Source organism: Emys orbicularis, chromosome 5 (assembly GCF_028017835.1).
Source record: "Emys orbicularis isolate rEmyOrb1 chromosome 5, rEmyOrb1.hap1, whole genome shotgun sequence".
Lineage (NCBI taxonomy): Eukaryota > Metazoa > Chordata > Testudines > Emydidae > Emys > Emys orbicularis.
The window spans coordinates 88379885-88399839 of NC_088687.1; the positions used below are offsets into that span (position 1 = coordinate 88379885).

General features: G+C 40.5%; 2 protein-coding genes across 3 annotated transcripts in view; one reads left to right on the forward strand and one right to left on the reverse strand.

Annotated features, from left to right (window-relative positions):
• Window positions 1-14695, reverse strand: VPS37A (VPS37A subunit of ESCRT-I). 2 transcript variants are annotated; one of them, XM_065404794.1, is made up of 13 exons: window positions 14399-14603; window positions 11959-12008; window positions 10781-10855; window positions 9457-9571; window positions 7312-7412; window positions 6011-6218; window positions 5731-5801; window positions 4265-4392; window positions 4123-4181; window positions 3973-4041; window positions 2404-2547; window positions 1125-1205; window positions 1-799 (listed from the first exon to the last, which is right to left on the reverse strand). In XM_065404794.1, the coding sequence occupies exons 4-12, from the start codon at window positions 9499-9501 to the stop codon at window positions 1125-1127; spliced, it is 906 nt and encodes a 301-aa protein (XP_065260866.1). In that variant the 5' UTR covers window positions 9502-9571; window positions 10781-10855; window positions 11959-12008; window positions 14399-14603; the 3' UTR covers window positions 1-799. The 2 variants fall into 2 exon arrangements, with proteins under 2 accessions (XP_065260866.1, XP_065260865.1); XM_065404793.1 differs by lacking the exon at window positions 11959-12008 and having other exon boundaries at window positions 3-799; window positions 14399-14695.
• A 236-nt stretch (window positions 14696-14931) lies between these two features.
• Window positions 14932-19955, forward strand: part of CNOT7 (CCR4-NOT transcription complex subunit 7) — a 33564-nt gene continuing 28540 nt past the window's right edge. The window contains exons 1-3 of the mRNA XM_065404649.1: window positions 14932-15000; window positions 16751-16952; window positions 17454-17647. Of these exons, the coding sequence (XP_065260721.1) occupies window positions 16836-16952; window positions 17454-17647 (311 nt within the window). The 5' untranslated portion in view covers window positions 14932-15000; window positions 16751-16835. The remainder of the gene's footprint in view (window positions 15001-16750; window positions 16953-17453; window positions 17648-19955) is intronic.

Here is a 19955-nt window from a genome sequence, read left to right on the forward strand (position 1 = left end):
CCACCAAAACTATGTAAAAAGGTGGCCTGATTTTTTTTTATGTTGTGCAACAACAAATTCCTTTGGTTTTGCTTAAAATGAAAGATGATGTCTGGCTGAAAGCTCTGTAGCTAGTTACAGTGGTGGGTGCCTTGTCACTTCAGAATGAAGAGTCCATTTGTACTCTTAGTATAATAGATAGTATATTTACAGACTGCTGGTATAATATTTTTCCAAAGCATCCGTTCCTTAAACTGATTCTACTTATTCAACAAGATGCAGGCAACATTTAATTTGCTATTATTTGAAATAAAAATAAACTGGTGTTGATTTTTGGCATCAAGGAAGGGAAGTCTGATATTTCACTGACAATTATAAAAAGCGTTACCAATCTCCTCCCCACAAAGTTCACCATCCTCAAGAGTCTTCATAAAGTAACCCAAGCAAATGTTTCAAATTCAAAATACAAAAAGGTATGAATTATGTTTTATAAAATGTACAAAGCTAGCCAAAGTTACATGTTTAGATATTTAATCTCTAAAGAATGGCAGGATAGCAGCAGGAACTTAAATATGGTAAGGACTATCAACAATAAATACAAGAAATATTAGTGCAAAGATTGCAATAGAAGGATTTCTTGAATCCAATGAGAATATAAAGAGTCATTCTAATTTGTACAAAACAGTCCCAGCACTGTATACAATCTGTTCTATAAATACAACCATTTATGATGAAATGCTTATTTGCAAATAGGTGTTAGAAAATGTGCTTTGTTGGGTTTGTTCACTCTTCTCTTGGCAGGTCTAGTTTGCAGGAAAGTCTATGAAGACAAAAATTTCTATAATTAGACAGTTTAACCTCCTAAAAAGCTATTTTGCAGCTCCTTCCCTCCCTCCAGTTACAGATACGTATGTCAGGAAGTAGATGTTCTCCCCAACCCACACTTTTTGAAAATACCAACTATTTCCTTCCTTTGTATAGAAACAGACAAACAAGGAATTTTGACTTGAAATTCATCTACATCAAGAAACGTTATGGGAAATACTAATAATGTTAACATGACAGTTTGCAGTTAGTAAATATAGAGTAAGTGCTATGAAGGTAATGCAAAGTGTGTGGGAGTTTGCCTTCATGTAGCAGTTTACCTATAGTGGAGCATGAAATTGGCTGTGCATTGTTATTGCCTGTTGAAGTTTCTCCTCTTTGGCTCGTCTACAGTGGCAAATCTAAAACACAAAAAGTGGACCAGTTAGCTCTGAAAAGAATAACCTGCTATGTTTCATTTTTGTATTCTACACACCCAATCCCTATTTCTTTCTTTTTTAGTTCAAAAGTTGCCTATTTCATGGAATCTTAAAAGACAGACTGACCTGTGGACCACTTCCCTACCAGCAATTCCACCAAAATTCACTCATATTTGCAAGAACACTTCTGAAGCAGTTGCTTATGTAGAAAAGTAATTAGGAAAATATTTACAGTATCATTAGATGACTTTACTATGATTTATCTGCAGGAAACAAGAACAGAGACCAAGAGCAGGTGCAGTGATCATGAACCATATTTTAAGACTATCAATTTTAATTATTCTCTATTATTTCATCCTTAAAGGGTTAACGAACTTTAAAAGTTATGAGGTTGAGACTCTTAACATAGCAGATTATTCTAGATATCCTGTCTCTTCCGTCCCCCTCTTAAAACTGCCCAACTGGTTTTCTTCCTTATTTCTGTGCAAGAATGGGAGGACAATACTATACGTGGGAGAAATCACAGAAATGTAGTACTAGAAGGGACCTAAATAGATCATCTAGTCCAGACCCCTGCACTGAGTCAGGACTAAGTATTACCTGGCTCACTCAAAGATACATCTCATTGCTCTTGCTCAAAAAATGGGATGGAAGGTTACATTTCATCACGCATACGCATTTCTGTCCACCTTGTAACAATGACATTATGTCTCATTGACAAAAAAAAAAAAATCAGTGCGCCCTCCCCCTTTACAGTTTAGCACCAAATATATATATATATACACAGAGCAAAGTAAGTTAAAGGGTCACTGCTATCGGAGTGTGGCAAAACCACAGGAGATGCAAGGCTCTGTCACAAAGCACCTTCTAAGATTAGGGGAACTGGGCATAATAAAAAGGAGTATATAGAAGGCACATACAAGAATAAGCTAGAGTTCAAGTACGTGAGAGTGAATTTACAAAACTACAAACCATTTCTAAGGTTACTGACAAGCTATATAAGATATGTTGCCATCTTGGAAGAATCAGAATAATTAGTTAAGACTTTTAAGAAGTGTGCAGCAGGTCACAGAATCCAGCATTCTGAATCACAGAATTGCTCCACTCTTAAAAGTGATAAATACTGGTTTCATATACCCCACTTGTACAATTAATTTCAGCTTGAGAGTATATTACATACAGTTCTCTTTTCCATGAAGCTACTAAGAAAGTCATCTATTTCCATTTTTCCTTCCAAGAAATCTTCTGCAATAGTGTCAGACTCCTCTTCGGCTTCATGAGCAGCTACTTTTAGTCTGGCCTGCAAAGCACTGGAACTGCAACTCTGAGGAAAAAAAGTTTCCTGCTAATGTTAAATGATCATTGAAAACCATGTTTATTTTATACAAGGTAGATTAAGGAATGCATGAAAACAGCTTAACGGGTGTGGGAGAGAACATTACTGTAGTATCTTAAAATTAAGACTGCTAAGCAACTTAGAAATTTGCCACCTACAGGAATCAGTGAATGTTTAAATTGATAAAAAAAATCTAGACGGGAATACAGAATGAAGACGACATTTGGCAGAGTAACTGATTTGGGCTGACTTACCCTTACACCTGTGCAGAGCTCAACTGATTTCAGTGATGCTGTGTGTGGTTGTTAAAGCCCACCCTCACAGATCTGACTGCAGGGTCCCCAAGGCCTTTGAGATCACTGTTTCTAGAAGTCATTATTAAAAGATGCTCTAAAGCAAAATATAAAAAGTAATCAATAGGCTTCACACTTGAAGTTCACGCCAGAAACTTAAGGACTGGTCATGAACCCGAGTAAGTGGAGCCAGGTGAAAGTACAAAATCTTTATAATCATGGCTTTCAGATACCTTTGGAATACAACTGACTGAATAATTTAGTTTACTTTTTCTAGGAGGAATCCTGTTCAAAAAACTAGTTTATTCTCCTAGTCCCAGCAACATGCTTGCATCTGTAAATTGGTATCTATGTGAAACAAAACAACTGAATGCATCAAGACAAAGGGAAATTTAAGCTGAACATACTGGTATTTTCTTTATCCAGCTAGGCTCAAAGCCAATTACGCTGGCCACATCTCTATTTTTATAACACACTTTAGCTGCACTTGAAAATAGTCAAGTCTTGTTAAACTGTGATACTGATATTAAGTGAGAATGACTTACTTATAGTTGGTACTTTTATACATATTATGTGGAGATCTAAGCTGGACTTCGGCCCTGGTGTTCTTTCCCCTGAGGTAAGTTTATAGTGCCTGGTCTAGAACTCTTAGCTAGGTTTTAACTGTGTTCTTGATTTTATCACCTAGTCTGTTACAACTCCTCCCATCACAACGAAGAGTTTGATTAAATCATCTTGCTAACTGGCTTAGTTAATGAATTTTTTTTTTGGTCAATCTCTCTCCCCAATACCTGCCATTGACCAAATTTGTCAGGAACAATTCTAATGGCACCATCACTCAGCATCTGACAGATTTTTTTGCTACTGTACCACTGAATGTGAAATAGAATCTTGGTTGTACTACCACCTTCTGTTTTGTTTTTAAGCTAACTTTACACCTAAGAACTGACTGTCACAGAAATATTACATAGCTCCACTTTACTCAAATCATGGGAGCCATGCACACTAACATAAAAGCAGAATCTGGCCAGAAGAATATTCTTTAAAATTTTTATTATACTTTTGTCCATAATTTGTAGAATGTTATTCAAAAGACAACATGAAAATAAAAAAGTTATACCTCACTAAGCTCATGCTGCCTTTGCATCTTCTTCTCAAAGGTGGCTTTCATCTGAGTAAGCTGTTCATACTAGGGGGGGAAAAATATTTCTTAAAAACAACGAACATTTCAGCTATTTCTTTTCCAGAAAATTTATTTTTATTCACTTACTTTATCCAGCACTGTTTGCCTTTTCGCCTCTAGACTGGGTTCCAACAGTAAATTTTTTTCTGTAAAATAAATAAGCTGTTTAATTTTAAGAGACTACGGTTCTGAAAACACACCCATAGTTATAAATATGTTGAAGTCTTACTTGCTAACTCTTCAATGCTTTTCACTAAGTCATCTTTATCCATTATGATTTGCTTCAGCTGGGGCAGATTCACAAACTGTTCCAGCAAAATATCCTCTTGCTCATTCATATCTGTCAGCTGTGGTATACTGGATTAAAAAGAGAAAAGGATATACAGCAAAAGGCCAATCAAAAATGAAACCTAGCAACTTATTTGGGATTTCTTTTCCTCCAGCAAAGAAGCCATGTTGTTTTATATTTTCTTGCACTGGACTCTACCATCTGCAGTGGACAGGCTTAGAAAGGTGGTGTATTAGTGCCTTTAGTTTTAATCTTTACTTCCTTACTGTGCTCCTGAATGTGTTATCTAGTTCTGATGCAACACAATTTGAGAAATTAGACTAGAAACATAATATTGTTGGCAAATTCTGGAGTCCTATGGAAAAGTTTAGGAGCGGATTCATTGAGTCCACATTTCTCTTTAGTCATCTTGGAAGGCTCAGACTTGCTGGTAATGTTTCTTAAAAATAAGAAAAAACAAAACGAACCCTCTTTGCTATATATAAACATATGCTACTAGTGCTTACAAGCCTCATATATAAACTGCTTGTTGACAGCCTGCATAACTTTTGACACACCCTTAAGAAGGAATTCTCTGTTTCCAGAGACCCTCAGAATCTGTTGTTCATCCTGCCAAAACTGGAAATGCATAGGAAAGGTCAATTGATTTGCATTCTACAAGAAAGAGTTTTTGGTTTAGTCAACTATTACAACAGGGGTTAAGAGTAGGACATCAGAAGGTGAGCAAATCCATTGCCTGAGACTAATTTAATTGAGGAGTCCATTTCTTTCAGACAGATATATCTGGCTTGGGAGGCTGTTTTAAAAGCCTGAAGGAAATTCTCCAGTGAAGGCTAACTGTTAATGCCTTGCCACAGCTTAAAATAACAGTCAGTCAGTCAAGTGGAAGTGTCTGTGAGTATCTATGCAGTATGGATAAATGTTTATTGTAACAGCAAGTATTTACAACGTAAGTTATAAATATTCACAAAAGTGGAAGTCTTTTCTATGGGGGACTGCTGTAGGCTGCCTTAATACAGGATATGCCTTCCTGCCTTTTTTTGTGACTCATTCTTTCTCCAGATGTTACACTTATTGGGTGCCTGGTGATGCACAGGAAAACAGTTTGAAGGACACAGCAAGAGACTCTTTTATAGTTTGTCAGAGTAATGTAAGACAGCATTTACCTATAGTTCCCAATATATTTTCCATTAAAAAATCCTGAGCAAGAAAAAAAACTGAGTTAATAAAAGATATGTAGCAACCTACAGAAATTGAGGAAGTCATGGTAAATATGAGTACTGTTTTCTCCTAATGAAACTTTTTGGTGGTTATCTAGCAACAAGATAAAAAAATCTTTTCCAGTTCAAGCAGTAATTGTCATATGCATTACCACAAAGTAACTACTTCTCTCTCCAAGATCTTACCTTAATTCTGAGAGCTCTGGAAATGCATCAGGAACATCAGGCATCTTGTAAGTGAAGCCATTCTGGCCCACCTGAACAGAAGTTTAAAAGCATTATTTAAACTTTGAATAGTAATTTCTTTCTTTTGCTTCTAATCCCATCTAAAAAGCCCTTGCCATAGCGAGAATGGTTGCCTCAGCACACATCTGCCCTGAGAAGGATTTATATTCAATGTCTGGACTAGCTCTGAGGGATGTAGGTGTTAACTGCTTAAATGATAAATCTCACTACACATACAAACCTGTAATAGTGCTTCTGTTGTTGGAACAGGTAATGGCAGGTCTGTGATCAAGCCATAGGATGGAGCAGCGGGTTTGTCTGTAGTGTAACCTGATTCAGCAACTGGCACAGAAGCTATAGATCTATTTGTTTCTTGTGAGGGGTATGGAGGAAGAAACGGAAAACCCTGAGGAGTATAAGGAGGCATTCCAGCTGGTTTACTGTAAAGACTAAAAAAAAAATTTACCATCAGCAACTAATTGTTTACTGTTCATTTATGATATTTTAATAATACATCTGAAATTACTAGCACACATGCAAGGTACTCGGTTGTTGAGCTTTTGAAGTAGTACACAAGTATTTATTATCTCAAAAGTAATAATAAAAGTGAGAATAATAAAAATGATAATTCTGCGAGAGATACTTTACCGTATGTTGCTATTTATACAATAATACTTAGAAAGTTTTTCATAATGAAGTAAGTTCAATTCTCTCTCTATCCCGGTAAAGAGTTGAAAAACAAAGTTATATGCTCTCAGATTTGATGTAGAGCCAATTGCAAATGTGAACTCAAGTTTTATGCTTCTCAGAAGTTTGCGAAAACATCAATTTAAACCTGGTTTCCACTAAGAAGCCCTTAAAAAAACCTGAGTTGAAATGTCTATTAGGGTTTGTTCACCCTACAAAACTTAAGCGCATCAGCAACAGATAAAGCTTTTAAGCAGTTTCTGAAGTGATTAACTTTTTTAAATTCAAAATTGCATATGACATTGCTTGTCAGTGATCAAGAAGTATGGACAAGGCTATAGTGTCTAGGGCCTGCTGTGCATATTTTAATCTAATTATCTATTTGACAGATTCTCAAATGAATTAAAGTTTGGGAGTTTCAGATCCTGAGGTCATCAGCAGGGCATCCAGGAACAAACAACTGCTTACAGGAATCATTGCCTGAAGTGCTTGTTTTGCTATTGATACACATTCATTAATCTTCAGAAACATAAAAGCACTAAAGTCAAATTAACATGCTAATACAGGAAAGCCAACTAGATTTATCATTTTAAAATTGACCCTAAGTGGACAGATCCATGCCTATCAATTGGCTGAATTATACATTTCCAGTCTGAAACAAAACCATTTTTTGAACTTTTTGCCTCTCCTCCAACTAATTTACATACTAATTATTTCCAGCTTGTTCCTTGACATACAGTTACATTCATACATTTCCTAAGAAAATCTAAAGGTGAATCTGGAAATTACTTGTCCAGGTTTTGCATACACTTGAAAATGGTCTGATCTCTCAATTTTACCTTTATGTATACTTACTATGGAAATGATGTTGAGCTAGGAGCCAAAACTGGAGGATTCTTCCAAAACTCATCCAGTAAGCTCTGAATAATTTTTCCAAGGTCAGAGTGCATTGTGAACTGGTAGAGAACAAAATCTATATTATATTTAGCACTCCTAAAGTACCAAAGAAGCTCAACAAAAAAGAAGTGCATGATTTCTTTTGAATGCAATTGTGATGTTGCTGACATAAACTGTGACAGTATAGATAATTTTTGCAACCAAGGTCATATAGTGGCACCAAATCTTGTACAAAGGAGGTTAAGTAAGGTGTCTATGACAAGGTTATGATTTGCTGGTTATGATTCTGCTATCTGTAGGCATGTATCATTTTTGTATTTAAAGTTATAAGTATTGGCTCTATACTGTCTGTATTTCAAACTTGTGCTATGCTTCTGGGTGACACCCAGACAATTTGGCATCAGCACTGCCTAGCCTGCTTGATGGCCCATTAAGGACAATCAGCTATACAACTGACCCATTGAGAGAAGGCAGATACACCTTGTAACTCAGCAAGGCATGCAGGGACATGCCTATGGACAGAACTCTAAGGTTTTTCCATGCCATGCGCTGGGTAGTTTGTTTTTGGAACAAAGGAAGCACAGGCCACGTGGCAAGAGACTATAAAAAGCAGCTGCAAATCCTCCATCTTGTCTTCAATGCTGCTTCTTACCTCTGGAGGAACTTTGCTACACTGAAGCTCTGAACAAAGAACTGAATGACCCATCCCAGCTGTGGATGTACTCCAGAGACTTGATTTGAACCTGCAGTTTATTCCATCACTGCTACAAGCCTGAACCAAGAACTTTGCCATTACTGTATGTAATTGATTCAATTTAACCAATTTTAACTCATCTATATTCCTTTCTTTTATGAATAAACCTTTAGATTTTAGATTCTAAAGAATTGGCAACAGCGTGATTTGTGGGTAAGATCTGACTTATATATTGATCTGGATCTGGGGCTTGGTCCTCTGGGAGCGGGAGAACCTTTTTTCTTTTACTGAGGTATTGGTTTTCATAACCATTCGTCCTCATAACGAGTGGCACTGGTGGTGATAATGGGAAACTGGAGTGTCTAAGGGAATTGCTTGTATGACTTATGGTTAGCCAGTGGAGTGAGACCGAAGTCCTCTCTGTTTGGCTGGTTTGGTGTGCCTTAATAGTAAAGGAAACCCCGCCTTGGGCTGTAACTGCCCTGTTCTAAGCAATTTGTCCTGAATTGATACTCTCAGTTGTCCCCCGCCAGAGGCTGCATCGTTACAGCAATATCATATGAATATGCCTAAACATGAGTTATAACTCATGTATAATTGCATCCACATTAGAAGGTTGTGTAACAGTACAGAAACAGATAGCTAATGTGGTAACTCAAAATGTGTGTAAACAAGCCCTTAGGGTTTTTAATAAGTCATTTCTTTAAGAGTTGAAGTCTCCTGAGCTGTGAGTGGGTGCTGGAAATCTATGTATATGTTCCATTATCAGATATGGGTTATCTATATATGAAATCGTTTGATAGAAAGATGACTAAACAGACCTAATGATCATCTGAAAGCTCAATAGGTTAACACAATCTGAAATAAAAAGCCATTCAAAGAGTCAAAACTACAAAATTGGCTCTGTTATTTCAAAGTATCCAAAAATGACTGGGAATTTCCTAGAAAGAATTTTCCACTAAATGAACTGTAGTAAAACAACTCCGATATATACCTGGTCTGGCAGAGAAAACAAATGAAAGATGTGTTATTTGGGATAGCTAACATCTTTAAGACCTGCTTAGTGTTGCATGCATCAGTAAATTGCAAAGTAATCTAATTTTAGATTACAACAATTTCACAACAAAGCAGGAAGACATCTTTGCAAATCAGACTTAAGTCACAACACATGGTGCTATCCATATTTAAGAAACCCTACAGTAACCGTCCAAGTCACTGAAGCTTACAGTAGTGCAACAGAAGTTGTTCTGAATGATTAGTAAGGAATACTGTGTGTTTCTTTGTTTTTACACAAAGCACATATAGATTAAGTTTTGTATTCCTAGAAATTTGTTGTCAGATGTACTAGAGAAGTCAGAGTGCTACATATATGAAATCTGTTATATAACCGTTAGGGAAATTATACATACATTGCTTATTAATGGACATGCCACATACACTCCTTGTTTGTCCATTAAGTGATGTCTTATTGGCGGGAAAACACTGATCACCGGTTTTTCTTGAGGAAACTGAGGAGGAAGCAAGCTGCAAACACAAAAATACTTTATTATTATTGGCATTTTTAACTGTCTGTGATAAGCTTGTCTTATTAGAAATGTGTTGCATTAAGAAAAAATATCAGATACTTCTACTTCCTAACAGGAAAAGCTATGGAGACAGAGAGAGGTGCATAAGAGGGATTTTTACTTCAGATATACGTTATTACATTTGTGGGGAAAAAAGAGTCAGTAATATGAATGGTGACCTCTTTGAATATTTCTTTTCTGGGATCAGATCAGTTTAAATAGCAGAAAAAAAACTGCATGATGTCTCTTCAATAAAAGGAAGAGAATGTTAATCAGAATGTTAAATGGTACTGAGGAGGGCAATTGGACTCAGAAAAGGAGAGAGCAGATTGTACTCTCAAGTGCTGCTAAATAGGCTTAAATACCTCCATGGTGTTTTGCGATATACAAACTTCGGGCTTGCTTACAACAGGAGACACACTGCAGCAAGCCAGGGTGTGAATCTACAGCTTGCACTGTGAACCCTCCAATGCACTAAAAGTTTGGAAATGCACTTATACATACTCCTGTTTCAAACAGCAGCATGTGAAAGTACACTATGGAACTTTTAGTGCACTGGAACAGGGTCTACACAGGACATTACCATGTGGCAAGTTAGTGTGCCACAGATGCACACCCTGGCTTGCCACTAATGTCCCATGTAGACAAGCCCTTGGAGAGAAAAGGGCGATGCCCTGGGAACCACAGGAGAATTAGGCTCTGTGACCAGGCACCAGAGCAAATGCGCTAGACTAAAGCAGTAAAAATGTGCAACTAGAACAGCCTAGGGTGCCAGAGACCATAGCATGCAAATTCAGAGGAAACACTGTAAAAAACTCAATTTACAGTAGAAAATATGAATGAAATAATGATCTTGTATGACTGATGTTGTAGTACAGAGAATAAAGAGAATTAAAGAAAAGTTTCTATTAGTAATTCAATTCAAACTTTAGAAACTGCTTGCCATTTTATGTGACTTAGCTTCTTGCTGAAAAAATGTAGGCTTGCTTTGGAACTGAGCCTGAAAATATGACATGTGCTTAACTTTGAGCATTTACTAGTACAGTAAAGATAAGCACATCTATAAGCGTTTGCAGGAATGGGGCCTTAAGTTTTATTATTGTTACTATTTACAAGGCAAGATTTTAAGTTCCTAAAGTTGTGTTTAAGGAGATCTTGCGCTACTCACACGTTAATATTAATTGTCAGGTTGTTTACGGTGAATGGCAACCGATATTCCACATCTTTCTGTATTTCGGCAATGCTATAAAGGAAAAAATTGTTAGAGTCCAATTAATAATAAGTACAACATTCACAAGCTTACAGACATTACTTTGATTTGTTTTTCTACTGTACTTGTTAAAAATGAATGAAAACAAATTGTTGCAATTACTTAACATCTTCACAGAATGCTGACCTAGATAAATTTTAAAAGAGAAGGACGGTTGTGAATTTTTAAGACGCATGACTGCCGGCAGTGTACATAAAGGCACTAGAAAAATCCAGGCTTTGTAAATTTAATGTCATCTCCATTTCCCCAAAACGTAATTAATCCTTCTAATTGCAAAGATAATCTTCATACTAGGAACAGATTCCTGGTTGCCTTTGTTTCAGTGTGTAGCCAGGCAGACTGAAACAACAAGACTAATGGCTTGTCTACACCATGTAGCTTTTAATGACAAGGCTGTGTCGACACAACCTTGTCGCTAAAAGTCAGTGTGTGCAAACGCTCTTTGTCGGCACTTTTGCCAACAAAATATTTCCAGTCCTGTGAGTGGTATTAGCTTTGTCGGCAGGAGAGCGCTGCGTCGGCAAAACTTTTGTCTTTTGCGGGGGGGCTTTTTAAAGTACCCATGAAAGACAAAAGTTTTGTCGACAACTTCGCAGTGTAGACATATCCTAAGAAGAGTGTGAACTTCTTGTCCTAGTTTATGATAAATTAAATACCCACTTCATCAATTCACTGAAACTTTTCCTATTAGCCTTTCAAAAGTGATGTGCTATGGCTTTGGCATAATAGATGAATTTTACATAGCACATTTTATCTGTAGTTGAAGCGTTATACAAGAGCTACGTGAGCTAGCTATAGAAAGAGTCATTCTTGCACAGCTGTGTTACAGTCTATTTTAAGAGTTATTAAAATTTAATCTAGTACGATAAACCCATAGCATGTCATTTTTGACAGATTAACAGGGGAAAGTGAAATACACATATATATAAAAGACACTTTCAAACTGGAAGTCATATTTAAAACAAAATGCCTTACTCGTGTTGCTAAAAGTATCTTGTTTGCTAATAAAAGAAGGTTATTCAATTTACATTATAGTGGTGGTAGTGCAATAACAAAAGATGATTAGTCACTCTGACCTGTTTCTAGTTAGTTTCACTTTCAGGTTCTCAGGCACAGGAACTGTGTGCTTCAGTGTTCAGATTATAAATAATGAAGAAATGTTTAAAGACAAAACAGTCATTCCTGTAGAAACTGCACAGATATTAATAGAAAAGTCTGCAATTTGGGGGATAAACAATCACACGCTCCAAGATCTTCTTTAGGGGATAGAGCAGTGATACTCACTGAAGGGCCACTATTTAATCAAGTGGAATCTCATCATGAAACAAGTAATTGTAAAAGATGTTCTGAAACTGTGTTTGACAGTTGACAATTGCAACATTCTCATTGTTGGCCTCCGAAACATACGCACGGCATGCCTTTAGTCCATATAAAGTGCAGCCAAAAACTCATCTTCACTGCCCGTCAATTTAATTATGCAACTCCCCATAATGGGTCTCTATCTACTATCACATGGAAATTAAGCTTCTCACCACTTCAAATCTCTGTAATTTTGCTCCTTCTGTGTCAGGCTTTGCACTGTTCTTTGTTCCCTCTCCACTCCCCATTTGCTGCCTTCAGCCGGATACTACTTTCCTTCCTCCCTATGGCCCCTCCAGCTATATCGGGGGCACTGAGGGGCTGGGAGAAAGGCTGCGGGCTCCAAGCACAGCACCAAGGTCGGGGTCCAGGCTGCGAGCTGCTGCCCGGCCCCGCACCAAGGATCGGGCTGTGGGCTCCCCGCCCGGCATTGCAGAGAGGCAGGGTTGGGCTGTGGGGTCCCAGCTGCCTCCCCCGTGACTCCACGCAGTGGCAGGATCAGGCTCAGGGGTCCTGGCTGCTCCTCCCCACCCCTGACTCCGCACAGCGGCAGGGTCGGAGTCTGGGGTCCTGGCTGCGCCCTGGCCCTGCGCAGCAGCAGGGTCTGAGATCCCTGCCCTGTGTTCTGCTCCTGGCCCCACTCTGTGGAGGGGTCCTGGGAGGAGAGCGCTGGGTATGGGGGTTTGGGAGGGGGGGACTAGGTGGGGGGTACCATGGTTCTCAACCTGAAGCCCAGGTAACACTTTATGGGCTGCATATGCAGCCCACAGTAATAAACAGGTTGAGAACCACTGTTATAGAGAATTGTATCTGGAGGTTTGGGCTGTCAATTGCATTCTAAATCCCACAACTGTGTAAAATTAATAGATTTTAAGCTTAAAAGGATCCCTTAGACCATCGGGGTTGACCTCCTCTGTAATACAGGCCATGGAATTTCATGGTTACCCCTGTGTTGAGGCCAAATAACTTGTGTTTGACAAAATTTTATCTTCTAGAAAGGCATATAGTCTTGATCTGAACCCATCCACCACTTTCCCTTGGGAATTTATTTCAAGAGTTGCTCACTTTCACTGTGAATATGTTCTACTTTTACTTTGAGACACTGATTCTTGTTATACCTTTCACCACTAAACAGAAGAGCCCTTTAGTTCCAGGTACCTGTGGAGGTACTAATACATCAGGACCATGATGCCTCACAATCTTCTCTTTGATAAGAGAACAAACTGAGCGTTAAGTTTTGCACTGCAAGACTTTGTCTACAGTAGGAGGGTTTTGCCAGGATAGTTACACTGGCAAAACCCACCAGTGTGGAGGCATTCATATCTGTACAAAAATGTCCACACTAATGCAGCTTAGGTTTAAGAGAATAAATTATACTTTTATAAACAGATGTGCTAGTACAACTACCTCCACATTACGGCTTTCATAAGTGTCACAACTAGTCACTTTTGTTATGTTTTTGCATCAATATGAGAAGAGGCAACAGATACCACCACCTCATCTAAATTAACAACAACATTCAATTAAAAGAACAGGAGTACTTGTGGCACCTTAGAGACTAACTCCTGTTCTTTTTGCGGATACAGACTAACACGGCTGCTACTCTGAAACATTCAATTAGTTACTTTTTAGTCATGAACAGCCAAAATAAAGGAGGGCACAGCTGGTCCCCTGCATCGTTGACGGAACCGCTTAAGGATTAATTGGAGGGAGGGTCCATCCTTTACAGATGTGCAAAGGCAGGAAGGAGATGAGGCTGCACGTCTGCCACAGAATCTAGCACTATCCCTGGCGATGATGCAGGAGAAGGAACCCCACGCTTGCCTCTCGTGGCCCAGGTGGACTTCGCAGGGCTAACAGTCACAGAACGGCTCTCTGCACCGCCGGACTCGCCAGCCCGCGGGGCGGCGCCGAGTAACACTGGGGCGGGGGCTGCTCTGGGGCTTCGCGGAGACAGAAGCAGACGCAGCCCGTAGTAGAATCAGCTCCGGGGGGGAAGACAGGTACCGCCGGAGGGGGGGAGGGAAGCAGGTACCGCCGGAGGGGGAAGGGGGGGGGAGAGAGGCAGGGCAGCCCGGGAGGGAAATAACGGGGGAGGCTCCGGAGTGATTCGCCCCCCACCGTTAGTGACTCCCGCCCACCCCGCCGGTCACTCACGCGGAATGGGCGCTGCGCAGGGACTCGATCTGCCGCTGCTTCTGCTGCTGGAGGCTGGTGAGGGCGGGGAGCGGGGCCGCGGGGGACGAGGAGGAGCCGCCGCCCTTGGACAGGGGGAACAGCCAGTTCATCTTCCCCGCGGCGCCCGGGCCACCCAGCGCCCGCCTCCCGCCTCCCCGAAGGGGAGAACGCAGCTCTGCCCGGCCGCTGGCGGGGCCGGTTTCGGTGCCCTCAGCCCCGGGCTCTGCTTGGAAACAGGAAGTAAGGAGCGCGAGCCACCGTCCTCTCAGACATCAACACACGCCCGCGTCATCACCGCTCGGCGGACGCATCTATTGGGACGCGGCGGTGGCGCCGGCCGTGCCCCGGAAGGCGGAGCGCGATTGGAGCCCAGAGCGCCCTCCCGGGGTCAGGGGTCAGAATGGAAAGGTCAGGGCGCGGCGCGCTGAGATGATGTAATGGCTTTGTGCGGTGGGGGCGGCAGGTTCTGCGCTTCTCGGTGCGACTCGCTATTCTGGGGCCGCCTCCGCCGCCGCCGGGTCCCAGCCAGACCCACCCCACCCCCGGCCCGGCTCTGCCCCGCCCGTGTGAGCCCGGCGTAGGTGAGAGCGGGAGGGGCCTGGCTTCCGGGCGTGGTGGGCTGTGTGGACTCGGGCGGGAGGCCGCCTTTCCGGGGGTCTCTAAGCTGCGGAGTCGGGGTGAGGGGCGCGGCCCGGGGGCTTCCCCAGCTCCGCGTGGGGCGCGCTACTCTCCGTTTTCAGTTCCTATTTGCGGGGGTGGGGCGGCCTCTGCTCGCGGCCTGGATCCCGCGGCATTGGGCGCTGCAGCCCCTGACCCCCGCCGTGCGCCCGGGCTCCGTGTGGGCTGAAGGTAGCTGCGCTGAGGGAGGGCGGGTCGCGGACAGTGGGGTTGTGGGGCGCTGCGGTGCCTGTTACGCTCCCAGCGCGGACCCTTCCGGAGTTGGAGTCTGTGTCTCTTTAGAACGGTGCGAATATATATATATATATTTTAACTCCACCAGGGTTTCGTGAAACTATGCGGTGCTGGCGGCTGTCTGACGCTTCCCTCTGTCACTGCATTTCACGCTGTTAGTTGGCAAGTGGTGCGAAAGGCACTCCAGCACAAGTTCTCTGAGGAAAGAGAGAGCATTGAGGGGGTCCTTGCTGGAGGCATTTCATTGCAGCGCAGAGTATTCTTATCTGAGATGCCAGCAGCCTGCCTGGCTTTGTGCAAATTGGCCACACCAAATAAATTAACAAAACTAAAAAGTTGTCTGTTTTTAAGTAGGATGTCATCTTTTAGAGTTCTAGAGCTGTAGGGCTGAAAGGTCTCTCTCGAGATCTAGTCCAGCCCCCAGCGCTGAGGCAGCACCAAGTAAGCTAGACCATCCCTGACAGGCATTTGTCCAAACTGTTCTTAAAAATCTCCAATGATGAGGCTTCTGCAACTCCCCTTGGAAGCCTGGTCCACAGTTCAACTGCCATTATAATTAGAAAGTATTTCCTAATATCTAACCTACATCTTCCTTGCTGCAGATTAAGCCCATTACTTTTTGTTCTATCATCAGTAGACGTTGTCCTGTTTATAACCGCTCTTAACATATTTAAAAACTGTTATCAGGTACCCCCTCAGTCTTCTTTTCTCAAGATTAAATGGGTCCAGGTTTTTTTAACCTTTCCTCATGGGTCAGGTTTTCTAACTCTTTTTGTTGCTATCCTCTGACTCTCTTCTGCATGTCCACACCTTTCCTAAAGTGTGGGTCTCAGAATTGTACACAGGACTCCAGCTGAGCCCTCACCAGCACCAAGTAGAGTGGGACATTCGCTCCCATTTCTTACGTACAATGCACCTGTTAATATACCCCAGAATGATGCTAGCTTTTCTTGCAAGTGCATCACATTGTTGACTCATATTCAGTTTGTGATCCACTACTCTCCCAGATTCTCTTCAGCAGTACTTCTGCCTAGCCAGTTATTCCCTATTTTGTTTTTGTGCATTTGATTTTTCCTTCATAAGTGAAGTACTTGTACTTCTCTTTACTGAATTTCATCTTGAGTTCAGACCAATTCTCTAATTTGTCAAGGTTGTTTTGAATTTTAATCCTGTCCTCCAAAGTGCTTGCAACCCCTCCCAATATGGTATCATCTGCAAATTTTATAAGCCTACTCTCCACTCCTTTATCCAAATCACTAATGTAACTATTGAATAGTACCATGTTCATAAGCTTTCAGTGACTAAGTTTTACTTTCATTTGAGTTTCAGGAAAACTGTTGGATCTTGCTCTGAAGGTTAAGGAAGCATTCTTTTTCAAATCATTGGGAATCAAAATTTGTATTTGTTCTTGTCTTTTAGGTAAACATCTAAAATCTATTTTATGAAACTGACCCTCAATCAAGTATAACTCTTTGATGCCTGGTATCTAAATCCCCCCCCCACTATGCCAGCAGCTACAGTAGATCATAGTCAAAGAATTTGTGAAGTTTGGGCTTGTAACCTGGATGAAGAAATGAAGAAAATTCGTCAAGTTATACGGAAGTATAATTATGTTGCCATGGTATGTGTGTGACAGAACCCTATTTAGTGTACTATGTGGTCTAGTCATGTTTTCTCAGTGGGTGAGGTAATATCTTTTAGACACACACAGCTGAGTAAGCTCAAAAGCGTGTCTCTCTCACCAATAGAAGTTGGTCCAATAAAAGATATTACCTCATCTACCTCGTCTCTCTAATATTCTGGGACCAACATGGTTACAACAATACTGTATACAAGTTTTCTCAGTAACAAGAAATTAGTCTTTTTAAAGGGCTTGATCCAGAATCCATTGAAGACAATGGAAAGTCTGAATTATCGCTGCAGGTAGTCTATCGTGGTGATAGTAATGTTCATCTCTTTTTTTTTTTTTTTTTTTTTTAAGAATACTGACATATACCATATTTTCGGTGAGAGTTATAAAGTTAAGTGTTTGGAAACATGCTCTTGAAATATTTATATTTGGAGTGGGTTTGCTGCAGATAAGTTTTCTCTTTTGTTGAAGCTGTAAACTTATTTTTTACAGGACACAGAGTTTCCAGGTGTAGTTGCAAGGCCTATTGGAGAATTCAGAAGCAATGCGGACTATCAGTACCAACTGCTGCGCTGTAATGTAGACTTGCTAAAGATAATTCAGCTAGGACTGACATTTATGAATGAGCAAGGAGAATACCCTCCAGGAACTTCAACTTGGCAATTTAATTTTAAATTTAATTTAACGTAAGTGGTGATAAAATCTTATTATTGTTGGGTTTTTAGTTGTTCTTTTTACACCCAAGCATGTTATAATTATTACTTGCACAGTATTTATTTAAAATCTCAAAGGACTGATGTTAATACATTTTTAGTAAGTATGGTCCTTTCTACTTGGAGTATAAGACACTTTAGATACAAGAAAAGGCCATTCAGGCAAATGGACTTCTGCTTTCTTGGTTTATTAGTCCCACATTCCTGTATTTTCCTTTATATGTTCTGCTTTATCATCTGTGTAACTTAAGGGTCAGCCTTGTGAGCTGGGAGTTGAGGGCACTCAGCACCTTGAAGATTTATCCTATAATTCTTTCATATGCATTTTTAGCCTTTAACTAAAGTAGTTCTGCCTAAATTCTTTGCTTCTAGATTGTCTAATTTCTGATGGTGCTAATAATGTGAAATATACTGTAAAAGGAATCTTTCTTAGTATGTAGCATGATGTAATCGCAAAACCATAAAGTTGAGAGAAACCAGACAAAGATTTAAAAAAAAAAAAAAAAAAAAAAAGGTGTTAGGGCACAAAACTTCATTTTTGTTGCCAACAGTAGTTGTGCAGAACAAGATATCAAACTTTCAGCCCAAACTTGGTTAGTCAAAAGAAAACAAGTAAGCTTTTTACAGTTCAGAAGGAAATTTCTGGGTTTTATTAATAAAATTAAATCCTGAATATTATATTAACTTCCTGCTCATTAAAATTAGATTTTTTTTTTTTGACACGCACTTGTGTAAGTAATGGATTTTAAAAAAAAACCCACAAAAAATCCTAACTGAACTGAAAATGTAGGACACCAAAGTCTTCTATCTACACAACAAGTATGGCATAGGCAATTGACAGCTAATGTTCATAAGGTCTGACTTGGAGCGGCCCATTCTTATATAATGTCATTTATTCATAATGTATCAAAGCAATTTACAGAGTGAAATAATAATTAGAGAAATAACAGAAGAGGAATGAGAAATTAAGAGAAAAGTGGGGGAGATTCCGAACTTGACAACAGCAGTTGCTAGAATGTTGACTGTTACATGAGCAACTCTTTGAAGGACAAGCTAGTGAAAGAACAAAGCTATACTCATGTTTATTTAGAGACCAAAATGTGGTTGATTACCTGAATAGGGAACCCAGTTGGCTTCATTAGGCCCCAGAAGTTAATAACTAAAAGAATGTTGTTGGTTGGTTTTAGCTAGAGTTAAGGATTTGCCTCTCTCCCAGTCTCCTGTGCTGGTAGCCTTCGTTTTGGTGGACTTGTGCAGCAGTGGAATATTAAATATATAAAGATCTGTATGGGTCTCATTTACCACAATGATGGGTGTTGTATAGGACCTACCTAAATGTAGAAAGTTTTTAGGGGTACCCTCTGAAATATATAGTATTGGCAATAGTATTCCCTTTTCTTACTATGCGTCATTATTGTGTATATGTGCAGCAAACTAGAAGTCGTTTAGGTTTTTTTAATCTCATTATTACACTGATCAATAGGAGGAGAGAAAAAGGTCAAGATTTATAACTTCAGACCTGGGAGAAGGGGGGAAGGAATTTTCCCTCAGTAATCTTCCCTCCCTAGCCCTTTCAGTTTCTCAAAATCAATATGCTCAGCTTGTCTTTCTTGCTTGTTTTGAGTGTCTAGTAATAGGGTCACTGAAACTTTGCAAGGGAAAATAATTTCCTAAATATTTAGGAAATTATCTCAACTTGTAATTTCCTTGATGATTAAGGTATTGGAGTGAATAATATATCTTGGTTGAAATCCATTCTTATGACATTAGTAGGGCCCAACCACATTCACAGTCCATTTTGGTCATTTCATGGTCATAGGATTTTAAAAATCGTAAATTTCATGATTTCAACTATTTAAATCTGAAATTTCACGGTGTTGTAATTGTAGGGGTCCTGACCCATAAAGGAGTTGTGGGGGTGGGGGAGGTCAGAAGGTTATTGGGGGGGGGGGGTTGCAGTACTGCTACCCTTACTTCTGTGCTGTGCAGACAGTGGTGCTGCCTTTAGAGCTGGGCAGCTGGAGAGCAGTGGATGCTGGTCGGGAGCCCAGCTCTGAAGGCAGAGCCACTGCCAGCAGCAGCAGCGCAGAAGTAAGGATGGCATGCTATTCCCACCCTTACTTCTGTGCTGCTCCCTGCAGAGCTGGGTCCTCAGTCAGCAACCACCACTCTCCAGCCGCCCAGCTCTGAAGGCAGCAGCGCTGAAGTAAGAGTGGCATGGTATGGTTTGGCCACCTTTACTCCTGCGCTGCTGCTGGAGGGGCACTGCCTTCAGAGCTGG

Excerpts from the sequence above, each read along its gene's own strand:
- VPS37A (XM_065404793.1), bottom strand. The coding sequence starts at position 14,529 with ATGAACTGGCTGTTCCCCCTGTCCAAGGGCGGCGGCTCCTCCTCGTCC. Across the intron at positions 10,856-14,398 it reads CTGCGCAGCGCCCATTCCGC|CATTGCCGAAATACAGAAAG; the intron begins GTGAGTGACCGG and ends TTTCCTTTATAG. Across the intron at positions 4,393-5,730 it reads CCAGAGCTCTCAGAATTAAG|TATACCACAGCTGACAGATA; the intron begins GTAAGATCTTGG and ends TTTTTAATCCAG.